This window comes from Ambystoma mexicanum, chromosome 3p (genome assembly GCF_040938575.1).
Source record: "Ambystoma mexicanum isolate Mex_15411 chromosome 3p, UKY_AmexF1_1, whole genome shotgun sequence".
Lineage (NCBI taxonomy): Eukaryota > Metazoa > Chordata > Amphibia > Caudata > Ambystomatidae > Ambystoma > Ambystoma mexicanum.
Window position 1 is genome coordinate 1,085,655,924 of NC_090925.1, and position 21,075 is coordinate 1,085,676,998.

Genomic DNA, 21,075 nt, shown 5'->3' on the forward strand with positions numbered 1-21,075 from the left:
CCCAGGCAGAAGGAGTAACGGTTTTATGTTGAGGGTTTGTGAATGTTAGCAGTTGGCGGTGTCCTTGTGTGGACACAGTTGTCCCTTTGGTGGACAGATTGACTCAAGCATGGCAGGCCTGAGCCTGCGTTGTGGCAGAGCGGTGCAAAAGGAGTTCTAGTTTCTTGATTAGTTTTATTTCCTGTCTTGTTTGTTTGGCGTTTAGTTTGAGAGCGCCTTTCAGAGTGTTAGTTGTGTTTGTTTGTTTCATTTAGAAGGGGGGGGTGTAGTGACTATTATGAGTGTGTTAAAATAGCGTATGGATTGTATGGGAGTGAATGGAATGTTAGAACGTGCAGGACCTGGGTGTTCGTAGGATGACAGAATTGAACTGCAGAATGGGAGCCTGAACTTGAAGTATGGGTTTGCCTTAGTCTCCTGACTACCTTCCTACCATTGTACTGCAACAATAAAATAAGCCTTCCTTTTTCTTCTTACCTTGTCTGGTTTCTTACCTGAGTCCTTCCTGCCTCCCAAGTGACAGAAGATACATCGGTCTGGTGTCTTTTTGTAATAAGTACTGGTATCAAAAAGGCGCATACGTTCAAGGGATCTCGGGTTGTAGCCCACCTCCTGATAGGAGTAACACCCATTGCACTGCCAGTGTAATGGATGCTATTGCTCATCAGTCCTCTTTCCCTGCCCTCCTTGCTGTAGCACCATGTGCTTGATCCGTTCCTAAGGGGATCCTTCAGGCTCCCCTCTCTTCTCCTGTAGCCCTTCCACATGCTTGTACCTCCACCCACCTCAGGCTCACCGCACTTGGGCTTAGGGCTGGCCTGTACAACCACAGTATGCTCAGGGAACCTGTGCCTTCTCAGCCCATCCTTACTCTCCACCACCTCCTCCTTCTTCTTCTTCTTCATCTGTAACCCCCTTTTCTGCCCTCAGGCCACCTCTTTCCAACCTTCTCCTTTCGGCTCCAACTCTTTCTGCTCTCCTCTGTCGCCTTCTCCAAATGCACTCCTGCTCCCTCTCCAAACACCCACCTACCCACCATCCTGTCCTGGGAGCTAGCCCTCAGGTGAAGCTAATCTTGGTGATTCGCTTTGGCATGTTCACCCCTCAAAGGTAACCCATGCAGATTTGCCTCAGTGTTAGGCTTTGTGAGTGAGGTGTAAGGTGCAAATCAGAAATGCTCGGGGGGGGGGCATCTCTTTATCTGCTCAGTACAAACATTGTGAAACAGGCCCAACATGTACATCTCATAGTTCCACCAATGGGGAAGGCCCGCTAAGTAAAGCAATTGTGACATCACAATGCTAGGATCTGTGATACTGCCTGATGCTGACAATTCTGAATCACAAACTTCAACATTCAAGACCACAGGATACTTTTTATTCGCAATGCGCCGATGTACATGTTGCTGCGTCAGGCAGGATCACGTGATGGATTCCCAGGGGGATTGGGGCTCCCAAGTTGACCTTTCGTTCCTGGAACCTGAAGACAGTGTTGTTTTAATCTCTGACCCTAGGGACGATTCAAGGTGAGAGGTTTAAAATATCCATCAATGCCATGAACTGCAATGCAGGGGCCATGTAGTCCCCATTATAAACCTTGAGCGTGAAAGCCTTCAAGAGTCATGAGAATGCAGCTACATATTGGTGGAAACTGAAGTAGGTCACTGCATCTTGGATGCTGAATTACACCTATAATGTTGCTCTGAAAACCACATTGCCCCAGAACATTCCCTGTAAGGAACAGTGGGCCTCATTCCGAGATTGGTGGTATTCATGACCCTATTTGCGCCATGACAGCCACCAATAACGGGACCGAGTCCGGTGTGGTGCAATGGGGACTTACTGTTCTAGTCCGACCCTGGCGGGACCGGTAAGTCCCCATTGCACCAACCATTCCCCATTCCCATTTGAGTCCCCGTAGGGCTCAAATGGGAATGGGGAAGGAAATATTTACGGGCCTGCTAACAGCAGGCCCGTAATTAGCGGCCTGGTCCCCTAATGAGACCCGTAAGCGACGTGTGGTCCGACCACATGTCCCTAGCGGTTCCCGTTAGGGGACCTCGGAATTGGGCGGTAGGGGATTACCGGCACCTGTCTCCTTACCGGTGCCCGGTATCCCCTACCGTCCGACTCGTAATGAGGCCCAGTACATCAGCAGTAGTAATGATAATGATGTGTTATTTACATAGCGCTTTCTCCAAAATACTGTACATAGAACATATTTACATACAATATTACCCGACCGAAGTTGGTACTCACTTATCGACCTTGGAAGGATGAAAGGCTCAGTTGGCCTTGCTAGGATTCGGACCTGCAAGCTGCAGATCACACACAGATTGCAGAAGCGAGTGCTGAACCCGCTGCGCTATTTTACCGGCTTAAGCGTGAGACTGCTGTTTTATGGTGGCATACACCTATGAGGCACCCTTGGTTATGGGGGATTCACAGTGCTGATTTGTGAAACAGAAGAGGGTACTCCAAGAACTCTTACTTACATGGAGAGCTGAAAACACTTCTCTTCCACTGAGGCCTCTTACTCCTTTTCTTCTCCTGCTTGTCCCGTCCTAGCTGTTGTACCTTTGTGTTTTTGTTCTGGCGCCCTGATGCCTGCGTGCTCCGGCGCCATATACAAATAAATAAAATAAAGACCTTGCTGTGATGACTTTAGGGGGATAGTGTGCAAACGTAAAGGTACTGAATGAGCAGCAAACAGCGTGTACATGTGAAACATAATATAGACCAAGTGCTTTGGAGGGCATCATGGCGGTCAATTACTTGACTGACACACTGTACCCACATGCTGAAATCATGCAGCAAACCCAAGAAGTAGTCCAAACTGTTTTGAAGCAGAAATACATTTCATTTGCACGGTTCTGGCAGCTGCGTGCCAGAAAATAGATAGGTTTCTATAAGTATTCATTTATGGTCCACCAAATTATTTACAAAAGCCAAACCAATACAACTTTTTTATCTGCACAATGAGGTGTCTGCAACCTTTCACTCTCCAGTTGGTTTGAACTACAGCTCCCATCATCCCTAGCCAGCATAGTAAATGTTAAGTGGTCGTGAGTCATAGACCAAAACAACATCTGGAAAGTTGTGGCTTGCAGTATTTTACAGAGAAGCCTTTTTCATCACAACAGAGCTGGTCATTGGGAACATCGATTTTTCCCAGATCTCTGTAAACTATTGGTGTTCATTAATGTAAACCATCTGCTTGTTGTGATTATTTGTACTGTGGTCATGTGTGTTCTGGAAACCCCGGTTCTAGAACGCACATGACTGCGTTGGTGGCTGGACAAGGGCGAGTGAGAGCACCGCTGTGTAAGTGTCCAGGGGGTCTCCTTTGCCCCAAATAAACATATTTGTTCCATCATACAAGGTGTAAAGCTCATCTTAACAAATTGATGGACGATCAACGTGGACCTGACTCACCATTGGGACAGAGGCGGCAAGCCCCAAAGGAGGTGACAGCAGCCTGATGACCAGCAGCCCTCCACTACGGCTGCCGGTAAGTGAGCCGACATGCCGGTAAAACAGCACCAATGATGGGGCACCCACCCATCTATCCCCATCACCATATTGGGGCAGAGGGATCCGCAGTGAGCTTGCAGCTATCTCCCTGCGAGGTTGCAGCTATCCCCCTGCGAGGGTAAACGGAGCACCTCCTGAGGGCACGTGGCAATACCAGCTGCACGCACCAACGTGATTAGCTGCAGCTCACGAGAAGACACGCCTTAGAGGAAAGGACCTCACGACATGCAACGACGTGTATTGTTTATAAGGGTATCCTTGGAAACAAGAGTTCGCTGAGCGCAGTGCTTGGACATCAGTTATCCCCAGTTACTGAATGACTGAGTATTAAATAACATCAACTGGCTAAGTGAAAAGGCAGCGTTATATGGACATCAGCTATCCCCTCATTTGCTGATAACTAAGGATCAAATAACTTCACTAGCTTGGTAAAAAAAAAAGAAAAAAAGAAGGGTTTCAAATAACAACACATTTGCAGAAAACACCTGCTCCTTGCTTCTCCAGGAGGCCCTTCCATACCTTGAGAGCAATGGGTAGACTCTTTCCAAGTTTCTTATGTGCCTTGGGGGGAGGAAAGTTCAGCGATGATTTAAAGGAAACATCTCTCCTAAATTGTATTGGTGCTGAAGCTTTGAGGACATTCTGCACCCTCCCTGAGGTAGCATGTCCAGAGGGGGCGGGGGGCTCCGGTTCTTCAGGGTCTGCTAGGAAATACGAATCAGCACTAGCGAAGCTTGAAAAACACTTTGGGGAAAAAAACAAATGTTGTGTTGGAGAGATACTACTTTTTCTCAAGAAACCAAAACAAAGGAGAATCAGTGGATAATTACATAGCAACACTTGGGGGAGGGGGGGGGGCTCATCGCATCATGCTAGTTCTCTGGTGTCGTGGAAGAGTATCTTAGAGACCAGCTGGTACTACACACTGTGGACCCACAGATGCAACAGAGGCTGTGGCAAGCTAAAGACCTGACATTAGAACAGGCCACTGGCACTTGGAAAGAAGTGCATGCAGGTCATACAAAGGGAAGGAGCAGCTATAGTAAAAAGAATAGAAGAATATGGTGATGATGATGACAGTGATGACGTGGCCATTGCCTTAGGGAAGAAAAATGCTGCAGCTACAACATGCAGCAGGACAAATGCCAATGACCGTTCCAAGAAAGAGAAAATGGAGAAATCCCCTGATAAGAGTGAACATCCTCAAAGTGCTACAAGTGAGGACGCAACAGGCATCGGAATAATGAGAGGGAGTGTCCAGCTGTCAATGCAGAGTGCTATAAGTGTGGCATCATAGGACATTTTGGGAGAGTGTGCAAGAATCCCAGAGCAAGGGGACGCTGCACTATAAGAGCCCTGGAAGAGATAGGGTGACCCAGCAGCCTTCTCACTTTACTGACCCTCGAAGTTCCGATATGTATTCTCTCTCTCAACACATCTATAAAAAAAGGGCCCTGGGAAAAGGTTGAAGTAGACAAGGTTCCACTAGAACCGATGATAGACAAGGGGTCGCACTATACAACAGTGGATGCTTTTACATATCAAAATGAGTTTGGTTGTTCCATGGAAGAGCTGAAACATTCCAACATGAGAGCAACATGATATGGCAAAAGCCCCATTAACGTCTTAGGATTTAAGTGGGTACACCTCATGTTTGGAGGCAGAGAGACCTATTGCAAGTTATTTGTGGCTCAGAAAGGATCATCTGTACTGGTTTGGGATGGGCAGGCTGCCTTACGACTCAAAATCCACCCAGGAGAAGAGACACCTATGCTGAGTGTCACAACACAAGATTTTTCATCCAAGGAAAGTGTAGTGGAACAATTTCCCCAGGTTTTCAATGACACCTTTGGGAAGTTCCAAGGATTTAGACACTACCTAGTTTTACGAAGAGGAGAAAAAACAATTGTGCATAAGGTGAGAAACATTCCTGTTGGCACAAAGGAAGCACTACAGGAAGAACTAAAGAAGCTCTGCAGACAAGATATTATAGAGCCAATTGAGTCCTCAGATTGATTGTCTCATATTGTCATAATGTGGAAGGGAGATGGTTCGATATGCTGGTGTATAGACCTCCGAGACCTCAATAATAATATCTGGGTTGACAGGCATCCTCCACCCAACCTCATTGAACTCTTAACAATGATGAAGCCTGCCAAATATTTCACAACATTGGATTTATCATCTGCTTATCATCAGGTTGTGCTAGATGAAGAGTCAAGCATTTAGCATCCTTTGTGACACCATTGGGAGCATAGAGTTACAAAGGCATGCCGTTTAGGTTAGCGTAAGCTGCTGCAGTTTTCCAGAGGCTCATTCAGCAGCTGTTTGGCGGTCTGGAAGGAGTTTATTTTTTCAGGATGACATCTTGATAGACACACATACTGAAAAGGAGCATAACGTGAAGCTTCTAGGAGTGTTGCAAGTAATTAGAGCGAAAGGGCTCTCTTTGAAGATAGAGAAGTGCAAGGTTAAGTTACAGGAAGTGACATACCTAGGGCACGTAATTAATAGAGAAGGAATAAAGCTAAAGAAGGAACTTGTGGAAACAATAACAACCTTGTCTGTCCCCACTAACAAGAATCAACTCATATCTTTCCTGGGGTTGGCTGAATAGTACTCCAAGTTGGTCTCATGTTTCATAGAAAAAACCCAGCTTATCAGGGCACTCATGAAGAAGTGTGCAAAATTCAAGTGGTCTGAACAGTGTCAAAAGGAGTGGGAAATAATAAGGTCCGGTGTCACCAAAGTGCCAACCCTTAAAATCTTCAATACTGCGACTACTAGCATAATTACAGTAGATGCCAGTACCAGTAATGTAGGTTTGGGAGAGTGCTTGAGCAGATTCAGGAAGGAAATGAAATAATGTTGGTTTTGCGTCCCGTGTCTTAAAGGAGGCAGAGTTAAGTTATTCCACCATTCCACCATTGAAAACAAAGCTCTATGTGTAAAATGGGCATTACAAGATTTCAGAACACTCATTTGGGGCCTACCAGTTATAATAAAGACGAATCACAAACCTCTTATTCACACAATGAATTCAAAGAATCCACACCTGGCCTCACCAAGGATCTGCAGATGAATGTTGGAGATCATTCAATACAATGCCAGGGTTGTGTATACTCCAGGTAAAGGTAATGTCATTGCTGATTGTTTCTCTCTGTTACCTTGGGCGGAAGGAGTTGGGCGGCCAGAAAGGGAAGATACAGAAGAGAGTATCATAGCACAGATTCAGTCAGGATTTGGCAAAGAAGAGTGAATGAGGGAAGGAGTGGAGGACCCAGAATAGCGTTTGTTGAGACGTGCCATTCGTGAAGAATGGGAAAGTGGGGGAGGGCTGGGAGGGTGTTGGTGTGCTCTTCCTGATTATGACCAGATCCTTGATGAAATCACAGCGTGTACAGAGTGTGTGTTAAGAGGAGATCACAGAATTCCACCAAAGTCCATGAGGAACACAATTCTCAACCTGGCACATGAAGGCCATCTAGGGAGGAACCTCACCAAGAGTAGAGTCAGAGAATTATTGATGGCCTGGAATGTGGAGTGAGGTTGAAGATTTGGTGAAGTTGTCAGGCTTGTGCCGTCAGCGATAAATCAAGGAAAACTAATGTAGTGTTACGTTGGATGCTTGGCCAATAATGACACTGACATCTTTACAAGAGCAAACCTCTTCTTTACTCTGCTCCTGGTACATCAGGTCAAGTACATCAAGTCAGGTAAGTCATAGGAACAGGAAACATCCACCAGCATCCTCTCAGTGATTACATCCTCTCAACTGACATTCATGGAACCCATTCATAACAAAACATTCCCTCACTCTGCATTCAGCATCAGTCACTCACAGCATTCCATCTATATATACATCAGGTGCAGGTAAAGCTAGCCATAACATATTTCCCCTTTTACCAACCTCAACAACACCAGAGAGCGATGGACACACTGGACACCAGAAACGAATATCTTCTCTAATAACATACCTATAGACCATAAAAAAAGACTACATCTTATTCAATGATGCACTAACTGTGCATTTTACTCTTAGTCCATAATGTCGCACCTGTAAAGCAAAACGTTAATACACAACTTCAAAACATGCTTTAACAGTGAAACTCTCAAAATCCAGCTACAACTGTAAAAGTCCACCTGAAAGAAAGAAATATCAATACATTTCTGTAAACATCTCTAATCGGCAAAATACATTAATTGCACTCTATACCAACTCAATCACCTCACTCAACCTAACACCCACCACTTCACTCACCTCACTCAACACATACAGCACCCGGCCATCCTGCCACATACTGCACAACACCTGTTACCAACCACACTGCAGCGCCACATCTCTCACCCACTCAGGTGTCACCCAGCCCTCCTGACACATCCTGCGCAAACTCAGGACCCACCCGGCCATCCTGACACATCCTGCGCACACCCAGTACCCACCCGGCCATCCTGTCACATCCTGCGCACACTCGGGACCCACCCGCCCATCCTAACGCATACTGAGCACACTCATTGCAACACTCAACTAACTTCACTGTAGCTGACCACATAACTTCACTGCAGACCTCTACACACAACTCAACAAAACCTCACTGCAGCATTCATCACCCAACACAAATCACCACACACTTCTCCAATGTTCCTCACATCAAATAATCATAAAGGCTGCTAAACTACAATCCTTGCAACTCCATTGTGGAACTAAGACATTACTGAAATACTAACAACTACAGCACACTACAAACTCTTCCACCTCTTCCAACATCTCACATCACATCACTATATCCACAAAATACACACTTAATGAAACATTTCCTTTACATAAGTAAAATAATACACAACGGTTTATAACTCCTCCTGCTCCCAACAGCTCCGTACAGTACCTCCGGGGACTCGGCCCCCTTAACCTCTGCCCACTTACTACCCACTTGGGGAAAGTGATCCCTTCTTTGCGGGCGAGCCCTTCCAAATCTCTTAAAAGGCATTTCTTTGCCTTGCCGGTTCTCAGGCAACCACGCGCTGCGTTTTCCTGCTTTGCCATGCAGCACCCTGCAGAATTCATTTTTCTCCGGAATTCGTTTTTCTCTGGCTCCCTATCCTCATTACATGGCAGGGCCATCCCCAACAGCAACACGCTCCCTTTTACTCCTTTTGGCGCGTATCATAGGAAAAAGAGAGCCTTTCAACAAATGACGTTCCGAGGGCGCACACTAACAGAGATTGCATCGGAACGTTGTGGGGTTCATTTTTTTTTCCTGCTCCGTGGGAGCGAGCTAATGTTGATGGCAGTGACGGCTTCACACCAGCACAATCACCGACTCCCCAGGCATTCGCTCCACGTCATCAGTACAGGAAAGACACAGAGAAGAACAGAGCTCCCAGCTCCAGCGATCTCCATAACTGGAGTGTCAACAGTTGAGCCAGCTCTGGCACAGCAGCATACAATGCTCTGTGAGAGGCTCCCACCCCCTCCACTGATCCGCAATGGACTCCAAGCCCGACAACAACACTAGCCCTTGGCCCTGGCCCTCTTTAAATACCTCAAAGATTAGGACATTGTCCTGAATGCACCTTGCAGCCCTTCTTCACTGCACCTCACAGCGCTTCTTCATTGGATGGGCCTCACTGTCCCCACTGCACCTCACAGCGTCTCATTAATGGTTGGGCCTCAATGTCCCCACTGCACCACAGAGCGCCTTTTCAATGGTTGGGCCTCAATGTCCCCATTGCACCACACAGCGCCTCTTCAATGGTTGGTCCTCAATGATCACACTGCACCTCACAGTGCTTCTTCAAAGGTTGGGCCTCTTTGGCCCCACTGCACCTTGCAGCACTCCTACCGGAGAGAGGATCTTCTCAGCCTTTGGGGGCAGTGGATGTCCCTATCTTGGTGCTGTCCCCCCAGCACAGCCAGCATCCTCGTCACCAATGTTATGTTAGGTCCATGGCTAATAATGACACTGACATCTGTACAGGAGCAAACATCTTCTTTACTCTGCTACTGGTACATCAGGTCAAGTACATCAAGTCAGGTAAGTCATAGGGACAGGAAACATCAATCGGCATCCTCTCTCAGTGATCACATCCTCTCAACTGACATTCATGGAACCCACTCATAACACAACATTCCCTCACTCTGCATTCCACATCAGTCACTCACAGCATTCCATCCATATATACATCAGGTGCAGGTAAAGCTAGCCATAACATATAGCACCTCTCCAACCTGTACAAATTCCTGAGTCGGTATGGATAAAGCTGGCCATAGACACAGCTAGTCCTTTTGAGGGATTGGAGCCATGCACAATGTACATAGTGGTCCTCATAGACTATACATCGAAGTGGGTGGAGTGGTGTGTCATAGAAGAAAATGTGAAAATAGTGTTTGACAGAGAAGGTAACCCAGAGGAATTGGTTGCTGACAATGGGGCTCAGTTTATTTCTGAGAGCATACAAAGATTTTTGAAGGATCGTGGAATGAACATAGACGCACAGCATTATACCATCTCGTGGCAAATGGTCTCGTTGAGCGTATGAATGGCTTCATGAAAGGGATGATTCAGCTGGCAGTGGTAAAATCATTACCCTGGAAGGATACCCTGAAGGAGTCACTGAATGTGTACAGGATGACCCCTCATTCCAAAAATTGAACCATTTGTCATGATGAGGGGCAGAGTGCCATGTGGTAGACTGAGTCCCTCATGGTTAATGAGGAAGAATGTTAAGATGATTGATATGGATGAGATTCTCAGGAGAGTAAAGGAAAAACAGAAGAAGAACAAGGAACACTGTGATTGTGTCAGAGTTACCCGTTAGGTTGTGTTCAAAGAAGGTGATTGGATCACAGTTTGTGAGCATCCGTTCCATCCACATCATCCGTTCCATCCACTTCGTCCGTTCCATCCACTTCATCCGTTCCAGCTACTTCATCCGTTCCAGCCACTTCATCTGTTCCATCCAATGCATCCGTTTCATCCGTTTGTAACGCTCACCTGATTCCCACAGAGGCGCAGGTCTGGCTTCGAGTGCTAATGCTTCTTCAATGGTGAAGCGCAGGACTCTGAAGATGGACAGGAAAGGCCCCTCTACTCTGGCTTCTCTGGCTCGCAGGAAGATTCCCCTATGTGTGAAAAGGGAGTATTACCTACTGACTGAGTTATGCTCAAGCCTCCCACTCTCTTCCAACCCTCCACGGTACCCTTCCACGATTCCCCGTGAAGTCTCACCTTAGGGTCAGGAAGGATGAGCTCTCCATCCTGCTTCTGATGCAGGGGTGCGTTGAAACCCAGTTACTTCACTGGATTGAGGATTGATGGGAGTTCAGGAAAGCTTGACTATTCATGTAAGGCGCTGCAAAAGTTCTGCTGCAAGTTCAAAAGTTCAAGCTTAATAATAATGTTCATTGTCTTGTTGCAGCAAGCGCTAATGCTTATGTCTTTTTCCCCTTAGGGGCCAGGGTTCGGAATGCCGGAGATATGGCGCCAACCCGAAGTGAAACGTGCAGTTCCAGTAAATGACAGGTAAGCTCTGGATGAGCGCTCGGGTAATGTCTTTGCATTCACTCATTCAATGTCTTTGTCTTTTTTCCCCATAGGGGCCGGGGTCCGGAAAATGCCTGGAAGCGGCAAGACCCGAAATGAAATGGGAATGACCCAACAGGTAAGTCTTAGAAGGAAACTGAGCTTTTCCTATTCCTTTCCTTCTCTCACTTTGTTCTTGTCTTTTTCGCTATAGGCTCTGGGAAGTGGCTGTGGATCCGGATGATCACTGCTGAAGATGGAGGCGTCCAGGATAGGTGAGTGAAATGCAGCGCTGCAGCGATCGTAGCGAAATGCTTTTCAAAATGATGTCTTCCTTTTCAGGATTGTCGGTGTGATGTCTCCGTAGTGCTGATTTAGCAGGTAAGGTCTTTTGTCTCCCTTTGCAGGTGACCCAGGATACTGACAGGCGTGGCTGAGGTCCAGATGCAGGAGCTGACACGGTGAGCGTCCAGCTGCGAGGAGCAGAACAACGCGAAGCGTGAGTTGCTGATCGGGTGTGGTTTAAATAGCTTTGGAAGAAGTTCCAAGTGTGTATCCTTCCACCGATCAGGTATGTATCCTTCCCCGACCACACCCGGGTGGAAAGTAGTCCCACAGGTAAAGTAGTTCCATTCAGGCCTCAAGAGGGCCTGGATGTAGCAGCATGGTCTGCATCAGGTAAGTGCACATTAAAACACTTGAACACATGTCTACCTTTATGAGCCTGGCACCTAAGGCGCCAGGACAGGGGTCCAACATGAGCCTGGCGCCTAAGGCGCCAGGACTGCATCCAAAGGGCCCCAGCTTGGGCCCGCTGGCACTCCCCTGGGGGAAATGATGCCTGCCTCTGGGGTTGCTGGGTCGGACCTGGCTCCTTGGAGGTAGGCATCATGACAGTACCCCCCCTCAAGGCCCCTCCCAAGGTTCTTTCCTCCGGGGGTTTTGGCTTGTTCGGAAATCTCCGGTGAAAACTTTGTACTAATCGAGGTGCGTGTACATGGTTACTTGGCTCCCACGATCTCTCCTGAGGTCCATATCCCTTCCAGTCAACAAGATATAAGAGTTTCGACTTAACCACCTTGGAGTCTAAAATGTCTTTAACTTCGAATTCTAATTCCCCTTCAATTTGAACTGGATCTGGAGGCTTGGACAATCGGGTTCCTGGTTGTACTGGCTTCAAAAGTGATGCATGAAAAACTGGATGAATACGCATGTTGGACGGTAGATCCAGTTTAAAGGCCACTGGGTTGATTATAGCCTTGATGGGATAAGGTCAAATGAATGTGGGATTGAAGGTTCGCGGGCCCTTGAGGGGTAAATGTTTAGTTGCTAGCCATACCTGGTCTCCTACTTGGTAAGGAGGAGTTTTACTTCGGTGCAAATCAGTGTTTTCTTTATACTTTTTCTTAGCTTGCTGTAAATGACTTGCAGCTTCTTTGAAGGCTCGGGTTATTGTGGAATGCAGATGATTTACTGCGGGCATTTCCAGGGTCAGAGGTGGATCTAGGTCAGAGGTCCGAGGATGGTGACCATACAAAGTATAAAAAGGGGTTTGTCCGGTTCCAGAATGCACTGAGTTGTTGTATGCATATTCTGCGATCTAAAGAATGTCTTTCCAATTCAACTCAGATTGGTGTAACATGCACCGAAGATATTGCTCGAGAGTCTGATTGGTTCTCTCGGTTTGTCCGTCGCTCTGGGGGTGGTGGCTGGTGGATAACCGCACATCTATTTGTGCTAATCGGCAACACTTCTTCCAAAAATGGGAGATAAATTGACTTCCACGATCCAAGACTAATACGGAAGGGAAACCATGTATGAAAACTATATTCTCCAGGAGTTCCTTGGCCAAGATGGAAGCTGAAGGCAAACCTTTTAAAGGGCTAAAGTGAGCCATTTTGGAGAATAGGTCCACGATTACAAGGATTGTGTTGTAACCAGCACAAGGAGGCAGGTCGGTTATAAAGTCCATTGACAGGGTGTGCCATGGTGCCGGTGGAATATCCAAGGGTTGAAGTAGGCCGGCTGGCCTTTTCTTTTGAGCTTTGTTTTGGGCGTAAATTCCGCAAGACAGAACAAAAGACTTTGTCTTTTCTCCAAGAAGGCCACCAGAAGTGGCATTTGATTTTTTCCTCCGTTTTAGCGATACCAGGGTGTCCTTCCATTAAAGATTCATGATGATGGGCAATAACAAGTTCTTGCAATTCTTTACTTGGCAGAAACAACCGCTCCTGGAAGTAGGGTAAGTCATCCTTAACGGTGTAATGAGGACCCTTTTGACTCCATTCCCGTAAGGTTGAAGAGTCTAGAAGTTGTTTAACTTGCGTTTGGATGTCCTCAATAGTTTGCAATGAAGTTAAGCCTAAGATTCTTTGCTCAGGTATGATGGGCACAGGTTCTAAGCTCGAATTAGGTTCTTCCATGCCAATCCGGGATAAGGTGTCCGCTTTTCCATTCTTGCAGCCAGGGCGATAGGTAATTACAAAATCAAATTCCGCAAAGAATAGAGCCCATCGGAGTTGTCGTGAAGATTGAGCTTTGGCCGTCTTTAAATACTGTAAGTTTCTGTGGTCCGTAATTACGGTGATGGTGTGTCTTGCCCCGAGAAGGTAGTGACGCCAAGCCTTGAAAGCAGATTTGATGGCCAGTAACTCTTTATCGGTAATTGCGTAGTTGATTTCAGGAGGAGAACATTTTCTGGACCAAAAGGCCACTGGGTGTAGTTGGTTAGTTTTTGGGTCTCTTTGCGACAGGACAGCTCCCATGGCCGAACTGGATGCGTCGGTTTCCACAATGTACGGGAGATCTGGGTGCGGGTGCTTCAATACAGGTGCAGAGGTGAATTTGGTTTTCAGGTCCTGAAAGGCTTGTTCGGCCTCAAGAGTCCATTCGAAGCGTTTGTTTTTCTTTAGGAGAGCTGTGATGGGTTGGACTGTTCGGGAAAATTCTGGGATGAATCTTCGATAGAAATTAGCAAAGCCGAGCATGCTCTGAACTCCCTTCACCGAGCTAGGAGATGGCCATTTGTGGATGGCGTCCACCTTTCGCGAGTCCATTTGGACTCCTTGAGGTGTCAGGATGAATCCGAGAAACTCAACTTCTGTGGTATGAAAAACGCATTTTTCGAGTTTTGCAAATAGTCTGTGCTGGCGCAATTTATCAAGAACTGCCCTAACATGTTTTCTGTGATCAGATTCTGAAGAAGAGTACACCAGGATGTCGTCAATGTAAACAATGACAAAGACATCGATAAGTTCCTGAAGAACATCATTCATAAAGTACTGAAAGGCAGGTGCATTGCACAAACCGAAGGGCATCACCTGATGAGCCCAAACTTGGTGCGGAATGCAGTCTTCCATTCGTCGCCTTCTTTTATACGCACCAGGTGATAAGCTCCTCGGAGATCTAACTTGGTGTACACACAAGCGTCTTTCACCTGGTCGATAAGCTCAGGGATCAAGGGCAGAGGATAACGATTCTTAATCGTTATTTGATTTAGGGCGCGATAGTCTATACACGTTCTAAGGTCGCCCTCTTTTTTCGGCACGAAGAACAGAGCTGAAGAGACAGGAGACTTGGACGGGCGAATAAAACCATTGGCTAGGTACTGATCTAAATACTGACGCAAATGCAGGTTCTCAGGTTCCGTAAGAGCATAAATCCTACTACAAGGTAGTTGAGCATTGGGTACCAGATCGATTTGGCAATCATAAGACCGATGGGGAGGTAACGTGTTAGCCTGTTCCTTCTGAAAAACGTCTTGGAATTCTTGGTATTCTGATGGTAGCTGTACAGGGGTGGAAGTTGCTGAGGCTAGACCCATAGCTGGATTTTTGGGATAACAAGTTGGTTCACAATCAGGAAAACTTATCTTCTTTGCTCGCCAGTCAATTCTGGGATTATGTGTTTCTAACCAAGGAATTCCAAGAATTACTTGAAATTGTGGGGCCTTGATCACATCAAACACGATTGCTTCCCGATGTCCATCCAGACCCACCAGTGTCACTTCAACAGTGGAATGCGTTACAGGCCCTGAGGCTATTTCGGTTCCATCTACTGTAGTAATGACATCTTGGGTTACTTTCGGGCGGAGAGGGAGCTTAATCCCGGAAGCCAATTCACGGTCTATGTAATTTCCAATAGCTCCACTGTCGATGTATGCTTTTATAGCATGCAACTGCTGAGGCTGTTTTGGGTCCACGAGCACCATTGGCATGACAAAATGCGAGGTCAAAGAGTTTGTTTTCAAGCTCGGCAAGCGGACCCCTACGCTTGTCGGGCTAGGTCGTTTACCGAATCAGGTGTCAATAAATCGTTATCAGTGGCTCCAACCACCTTCTTAGGTGGTTTAACTGGACAATTTCGAAGAAAGTGACCGGAAGTCGCGCAATACAGACAAAGTTGCATTTGCCGCCTTCTCTCTCGTTCCTTCTGCGTTAATGGTCCTTTAACACCGCCGATTTGCATAGGTTCGGATATGTCGGTACGCTTGGAGTTAGCGTGGGTTTTGATCGGTACTCGGGTTTCGTACTTGAACCGATCTGCTTTTCTATTTTGAAGTCTGTGATCAAGTTGAACCACCAAGTTTATGTAGTCTGCGCAGACCTGGGGTGGATTTACTATCTGAGCTAGAACATCCTTAAGCTCTCCGCGCAGGCCTCGATGAAACAATGTGATCCTTTTGTTTTCTGGCCATCCAGTTTCCACAACCAGTATATTAAAGGTGGCAATGTAGGGCAGAAGATCCTGATTACCTTGTCGTAAGGATAGCAGTTCATTATCAAGGGCCTGTCCTTGAGAGTGTCGAGCGAACAATCTTTCCATGCTGGCCTGGAAGCCCTGAAAATTCTGGAGAATGGGATCATCCTGATTTACCAATGGAATAGACCAATCGGCAGCACTGCCACTGAGGTAAGATAGTATAAAGGCTACCTTGGTCTGGTCGTTAGGGAAGGCTCCGGGTCTGCATAGAAAGTGTAAACGACATTGGTTCATAAAGACGGCATATTTCTTGGGATCCCCCGCAAAACGTTCAGGCGGGGCCAAAGGCATGTGTCCAGGTAGATTGATTTGTACCGGGTTATTCAAACCCATTGATGTGGAAATGTCTCCGGAATTAGGTAAAGGAGTGTGCCCTGCATGGGCTTGTAATAACCTTTTGGCTAGGTCATCTGTTCTTTCCTTGGATAGGATCAGTTCTCTTTTGAGAGTGTTAGTCTCCTGGCGGGCTGAGTGCATCTCTGCCCGTAATTCCCCCAAAAGCTGGGCCAGCTGGTCAGTCTCGGAAGTCTCCATAGCGCCCGGGTGGGAAATTGTGGGTAGGCTTCGCGTTCTGTTACGCTCACCTGATTCCCACAGAGGCGCAGGTCTGGCTTCGAGTGCTAATGCTTCTTCAATGGTGAAGCGCAGGACTCTGAAGATGGACAGGAAAGGCCCCTCTACTCTGGCTTCTCTGGCTCGCAGGAAGATTCCCCTGTGCGTGAAAAGGGAGTATTACCTACTGACTGAGTTATGCTCAAGCCTCCCACTCTCTTCCAACCCTCCACGATACCCTTCCACGATTCCCCGTGAAGTCTCACCTTAGGGTCAGGAAGGATGAGCTCTCCATCCTGCTTCTGATGCAGGGGCGCGTTGAAACCCAGTTACTTCACTGGATTGAGGATTGATGGGAGTTCAGGTAAGCTTGACTCTTCAGGTAAGGCGCTGCAAAAGTTCTGCTGCAAGTTCAAAAGTCCAAGCTTAATAATAATGTTCATTGTCTTGTTGCAGCAAGCGCTAATGCTTATGTCTTTTTCCCCTTAGGGGCCGGGGTTCGGAATGCCGGAGATATGGCGCCGACCCGAAGTGAAACGTGCAGTTCCAGTAAATGACAGGTAAGTTCTGGATGAGCGCTCGGGTAATGTCTTTGCATTCACTCATTCAATGTCTTTGTCTTTTTTCCCCATAGGGGCCGGGGTCCGGAAAATGCCTGGAAGCGGCAAGACCCGAAATTAAATGGGAATGACCCAACAAGTAAGTCTTAGAAGGAAACTGAGCTTTTCCTATTCCTTTCCTTCTCTCACCTTGTTCTTGTCTTTTTCTCTCTAGGCTCTGGGAAGTGGCTGTGAATCCGGATGATCGCTGCTGAAGATGGAGGCGTCCAGGATAGGTGAGTGAAATGCAGCGCTGCAGCGATCGTAGCGAAATGCTTTTCAAAATGATGTCTTCTTTTTCAGGATCGTCGGTGTGATGTCCCCGTAGTGCTGATTTAGCAGGTAAGGTCTTTTGTCTCCCTTTGCAGGTGACCCAGGATACTGACAGGCGTGGCTGAGGTCCAGATGCAGGAGCTGACACGGTGAGCGTCCAGCTGCGAGGAGCAGAACAACGCGAAGCGTGAGTTGCTGATTGGGTGTGGTTTAAATAGCTTTGGAAGAAGTTCCAAGTGTGTATCCTTCCACCGATCAGGTATGTATCCTTCCCCGACCACACCCGGGTGGAAAGTAGTCCCACAGATAAAGTAGTTCCATTCAGGCCTCAAGAGGGCCTGGATGTAGCAGCATGGTCTGCATCAGATAAGTGCACATTAAAACACTTGAACACATGTCTAGCTTTATGAGCCTGGCGCCTAAGGCACCAGGACAGGGGTCCAACATGAGCCTGGCGCCTAAGGCGCCAGGACTGCGTCCAAAGGGCCCCAGCTTGGGCCCGCTGGCACTCCCCTGGGGGAAATGATGCCTGCCTCTGGGGTTGCTGGGTCAGACCTGGCTCCTTGGAGGTAGGCATCATGACACCGTTACATCCGTTACATCCACTTCATCCGTTACATCCCTTAATCTGTTCTATCCACTTCATCCCATCCACTCCAGCTAGTAGGGGCACTCTGTTCCATCTGTTTCATCTGCTCATCCGTTCATTATGACCAGATGACTCAGTCCAGCCAGCTCATCGTTCCATCCGTTCCATTCACTCTATACGTTCCATTCACTCAATCCGTTCTATCCACTCCATCCGTTCTATCCACTCCATCTGTTCCATCTACTCTCTCGGTTCAGATCATTCATCGTTTCCTCCCATTTCATTCCTTTATCCCCTTTATCCATCCACTCTATCCTTTCTATGCATACAATCTACTTTCCGTTTCATCTACTTCATCTGTTTATTACATTTCATCCGTTCCCACCACTTCTTCCATTCCCACCACTTCTTCCGTTCCATTCGCTTTATTCCGGTTCATCCACTTCTTCAATTCCATCCACTTCTTCAATTCCATCCACTTCTTCCGTTCCCTCCACTTACTTCCGTCCATCCACTTATTTCCGTTCCATCCGTTCCACCCACTTCATCCGTTCCATCCACTTCATCCATTCCTTCCATTTCATCCGTTTCTTCCACTCCATCTGTTTCATCCACTGCATCCGTTTCATCCACTTCATTCGTTCTACTCAGTTTATCCGTTTTATTTACACTGGCCGTTTTGGTTTTCTGTTTGATTGGTCGGGTCTCTATGCAGGATTGATATCTTTGTTCAACAACCATGGGTTTCTGTTTATTGTGGTTGTTTTATTGTGTTTGTGCTAAGAGTCGATTTAAGGGAAGAGCCACGTTTTCAGTTGTTTGCGGAAAGACATGACGTCTTTGGTGAGTCGAATGTTGGGTCGAAGTGAGTTCCACTGAGTGGGGGCCAAGGATGTGAATGATGATCCACCCAACCTGACAGAGTTGGTGTTAGGTATCACTAGGAGGCGGGCAGTGCTTGATCTTAAAGTGTGCGGTGGATGGTAAGGTTTTAGCTTGTCCTGAAGAGATTGAGTTCCGGTTTTATGCATTGTTCGGTGAGAGATGCATGTTTTGAAGGTCACCCTTCGTCCAACCAGGAGCCAGTGGAGAGCTTTAAGAGCTGGGGAGGTGTGATCTCTAGGGCCAAGTGCTAGTAGCAGTTTGGCTGCAGCATTTTGTGCTCTTTGTAGTTTACTCAGGTGGTATGCTTGGACTCCGAGGTAGAGGGAGTTAGCATAGCCCAGTCTTGACATTACAATTGATTGGACAGTGACAAGTCTATTGGGAAAGGAGAGGTATGGAAAAATGCATCTAAGAATTTTGAGGTGGTAGTGGTAGGACTTAGAGACGTTGTTGACTTGGTGTGAGAGGGTTAGGTCAGAGTCGAGAGTGCATCCAAGGTTTTTTACTGAGGTTGAGGTTGTCGGGGGATTGCCCATGGATGATGGCTAGGGAAGAGGGTGCGGAAATAATTCTGTGTTGCCACACACCATGATTTCAGTTTTGGCGGGCATTAGAAGAAGGTGGTTTGTGGTCATCCAGTGAGCAATGTCAAGGAGGCAGGCAGCGAGGTCGGGCTGGCAGCTGGTTTTTGAGTTAAGGAGTTTTAGGATTAGTTGGGTGACGTCGGCGTAGTTATAGAACAGGATATTGTGCAAGCTGATTATTTGTAGGTGGGTGGACATATAGAGGTTGAACAGGAGGGCTGATAGGCACGCTCCTTGTGGAACTCCGGTATTGACTGGTCGGGCGTCGGAAGCAAAGGGGGAGAGGAGAGAAGGGTTATTTCGTTCCTATTGTTGAGGAAGGAAGCTATCCACTTGAGAGCATTTCCACGGATTCCTAGGGAGTGGAGGTGGTAGAGGAGGATTGAGTGGTTGATTGTGTCAAAGGCGGCTGATAGGTCAAGAAGGATTAGTGCAGCACATCCTGCAGAGTCTGCAGTGTTTTTAAGGTCATCCCAGATTGAGGTCAGGGTGGTTTCGGTTCCATGTCGGGGTCTGAAACCAGATTGAGCAGGGTCTAGGAGATTATTGGCTTCAACAAAGGCGTTTAGTTGGGAGTAAGTGGTTCGATTGATGAGTTTAGCAAGGAACCTGGTGTTTGAGATGGGGTGGTAGTTTTTGGGTTCAAGAGGGTTGCGTGAGGTTTTTTTTAGAAGAGGCTTGACATGAGCAGTTTTGAATGGGTTGGGAAAAATTCCAGAGGAGAGGGTTTATGATGATTCTTGCGTATTCTCCTGCACAGGTAGATGCAAATATTTCTTTCAGGGTTGAGGCAGGGCAGAGGTCTAGCGGGGAGCCAGATGGTTTCCGAGCAGACATAAGTTTGAGAAATTTGTCTGTTGATATTGGTGTGAATGAGTCGATGGTCGGGTGGGTTGGCAGATCGGGTGGGTGGATTAAGTGCTGGGTGCAAGAGGGTCAGTGTGTTGGTTAGAGAATTTGTTCTTTCGAGAGCAGTGGTGTAGAAGTGGTGGGAGAGTGAGTCGCAGAGTGACTGAGATGGGGTTGATTGGGGGGTGGTATATGATGGTTTGGTGAATTCAGAGATGATTTTGTGGATTTCCTTGCTGGGGTTTTCACAGTTGAGGATTCGAGAGTTGTAATGGGCTTTTTTTGCTTTCCAGATTTCGGCTTTGTAGTGGCGATGGTGCCAGGCCAAGGTCGATCTGCTCAGGGTGGTTTTATCTTTCCGCCATTTGCGTTCGAGGGATTTATATAGTTGTTTTGCAGTCTTCAGATTTGGTGTAAACTATCTTGGAAAAGGGCCCTGGCAGGCGGATGTTTGGCAAGTTGGTGTGAGCAGGATTAATGAGGTATTGAGCCATGAGTCAATGGCGTAGGTGGTTAAGTGTACATTGCGTGGGGAGGTAGGTAGAGACTGAAAGAGCGCGTCGGCCAGGTTGGGAATGTTTTTTCCAGCATTTTCGTAGTTTAGGAGGTTCTGGTTTGGGTAAGGGCAAGGGGGCAGGTGAGCGGATGTTGAAGGGGACAATGAAGTGATCAGACCAGATGATGGGGGTCAGGGGGATTTAGGTGTATCTGGTCGTGGGAGCTGAAGCTGGCATCTAGAGTGTGTCTTTTATAGTGAGTTGGGGTTTTTATGTGGGGGAGGAGGTTAATCCCATCTAGGGAGTCGACCAGTGAGTGGGTTATAGGGTTGGTTGGGATGTCAAGCCAGATATTGAAATCTCGTAGAAGAGTGAGGGTAGGATGGTTTAATTGGATGGTGGCTATCGAATCCCAATGGTTACTTGAGAA

General features: G+C 47.2%; 1 protein-coding gene across 1 annotated transcript in view; it reads left to right on the forward strand.

Moving 5' to 3' along the window:
- The first annotated feature begins 1,360 nt into the window (after nucleotides 1-1,360).
- PLAC8L1 (PLAC8 like 1) overlaps nucleotides 1,361-21,075 on the forward strand; it is a 173,155-nt gene continuing 153,440 nt past the window's right edge. Inside the window, exon 1 of the mRNA XM_069650000.1 lies at nucleotides 1,361-1,525. Within this exon, the coding sequence (XP_069506101.1) occupies nucleotides 1,386-1,525 (140 nt within the window). The 5' untranslated portion in view covers nucleotides 1,361-1,385. The remainder of the gene's footprint in view (nucleotides 1,526-21,075) is intronic.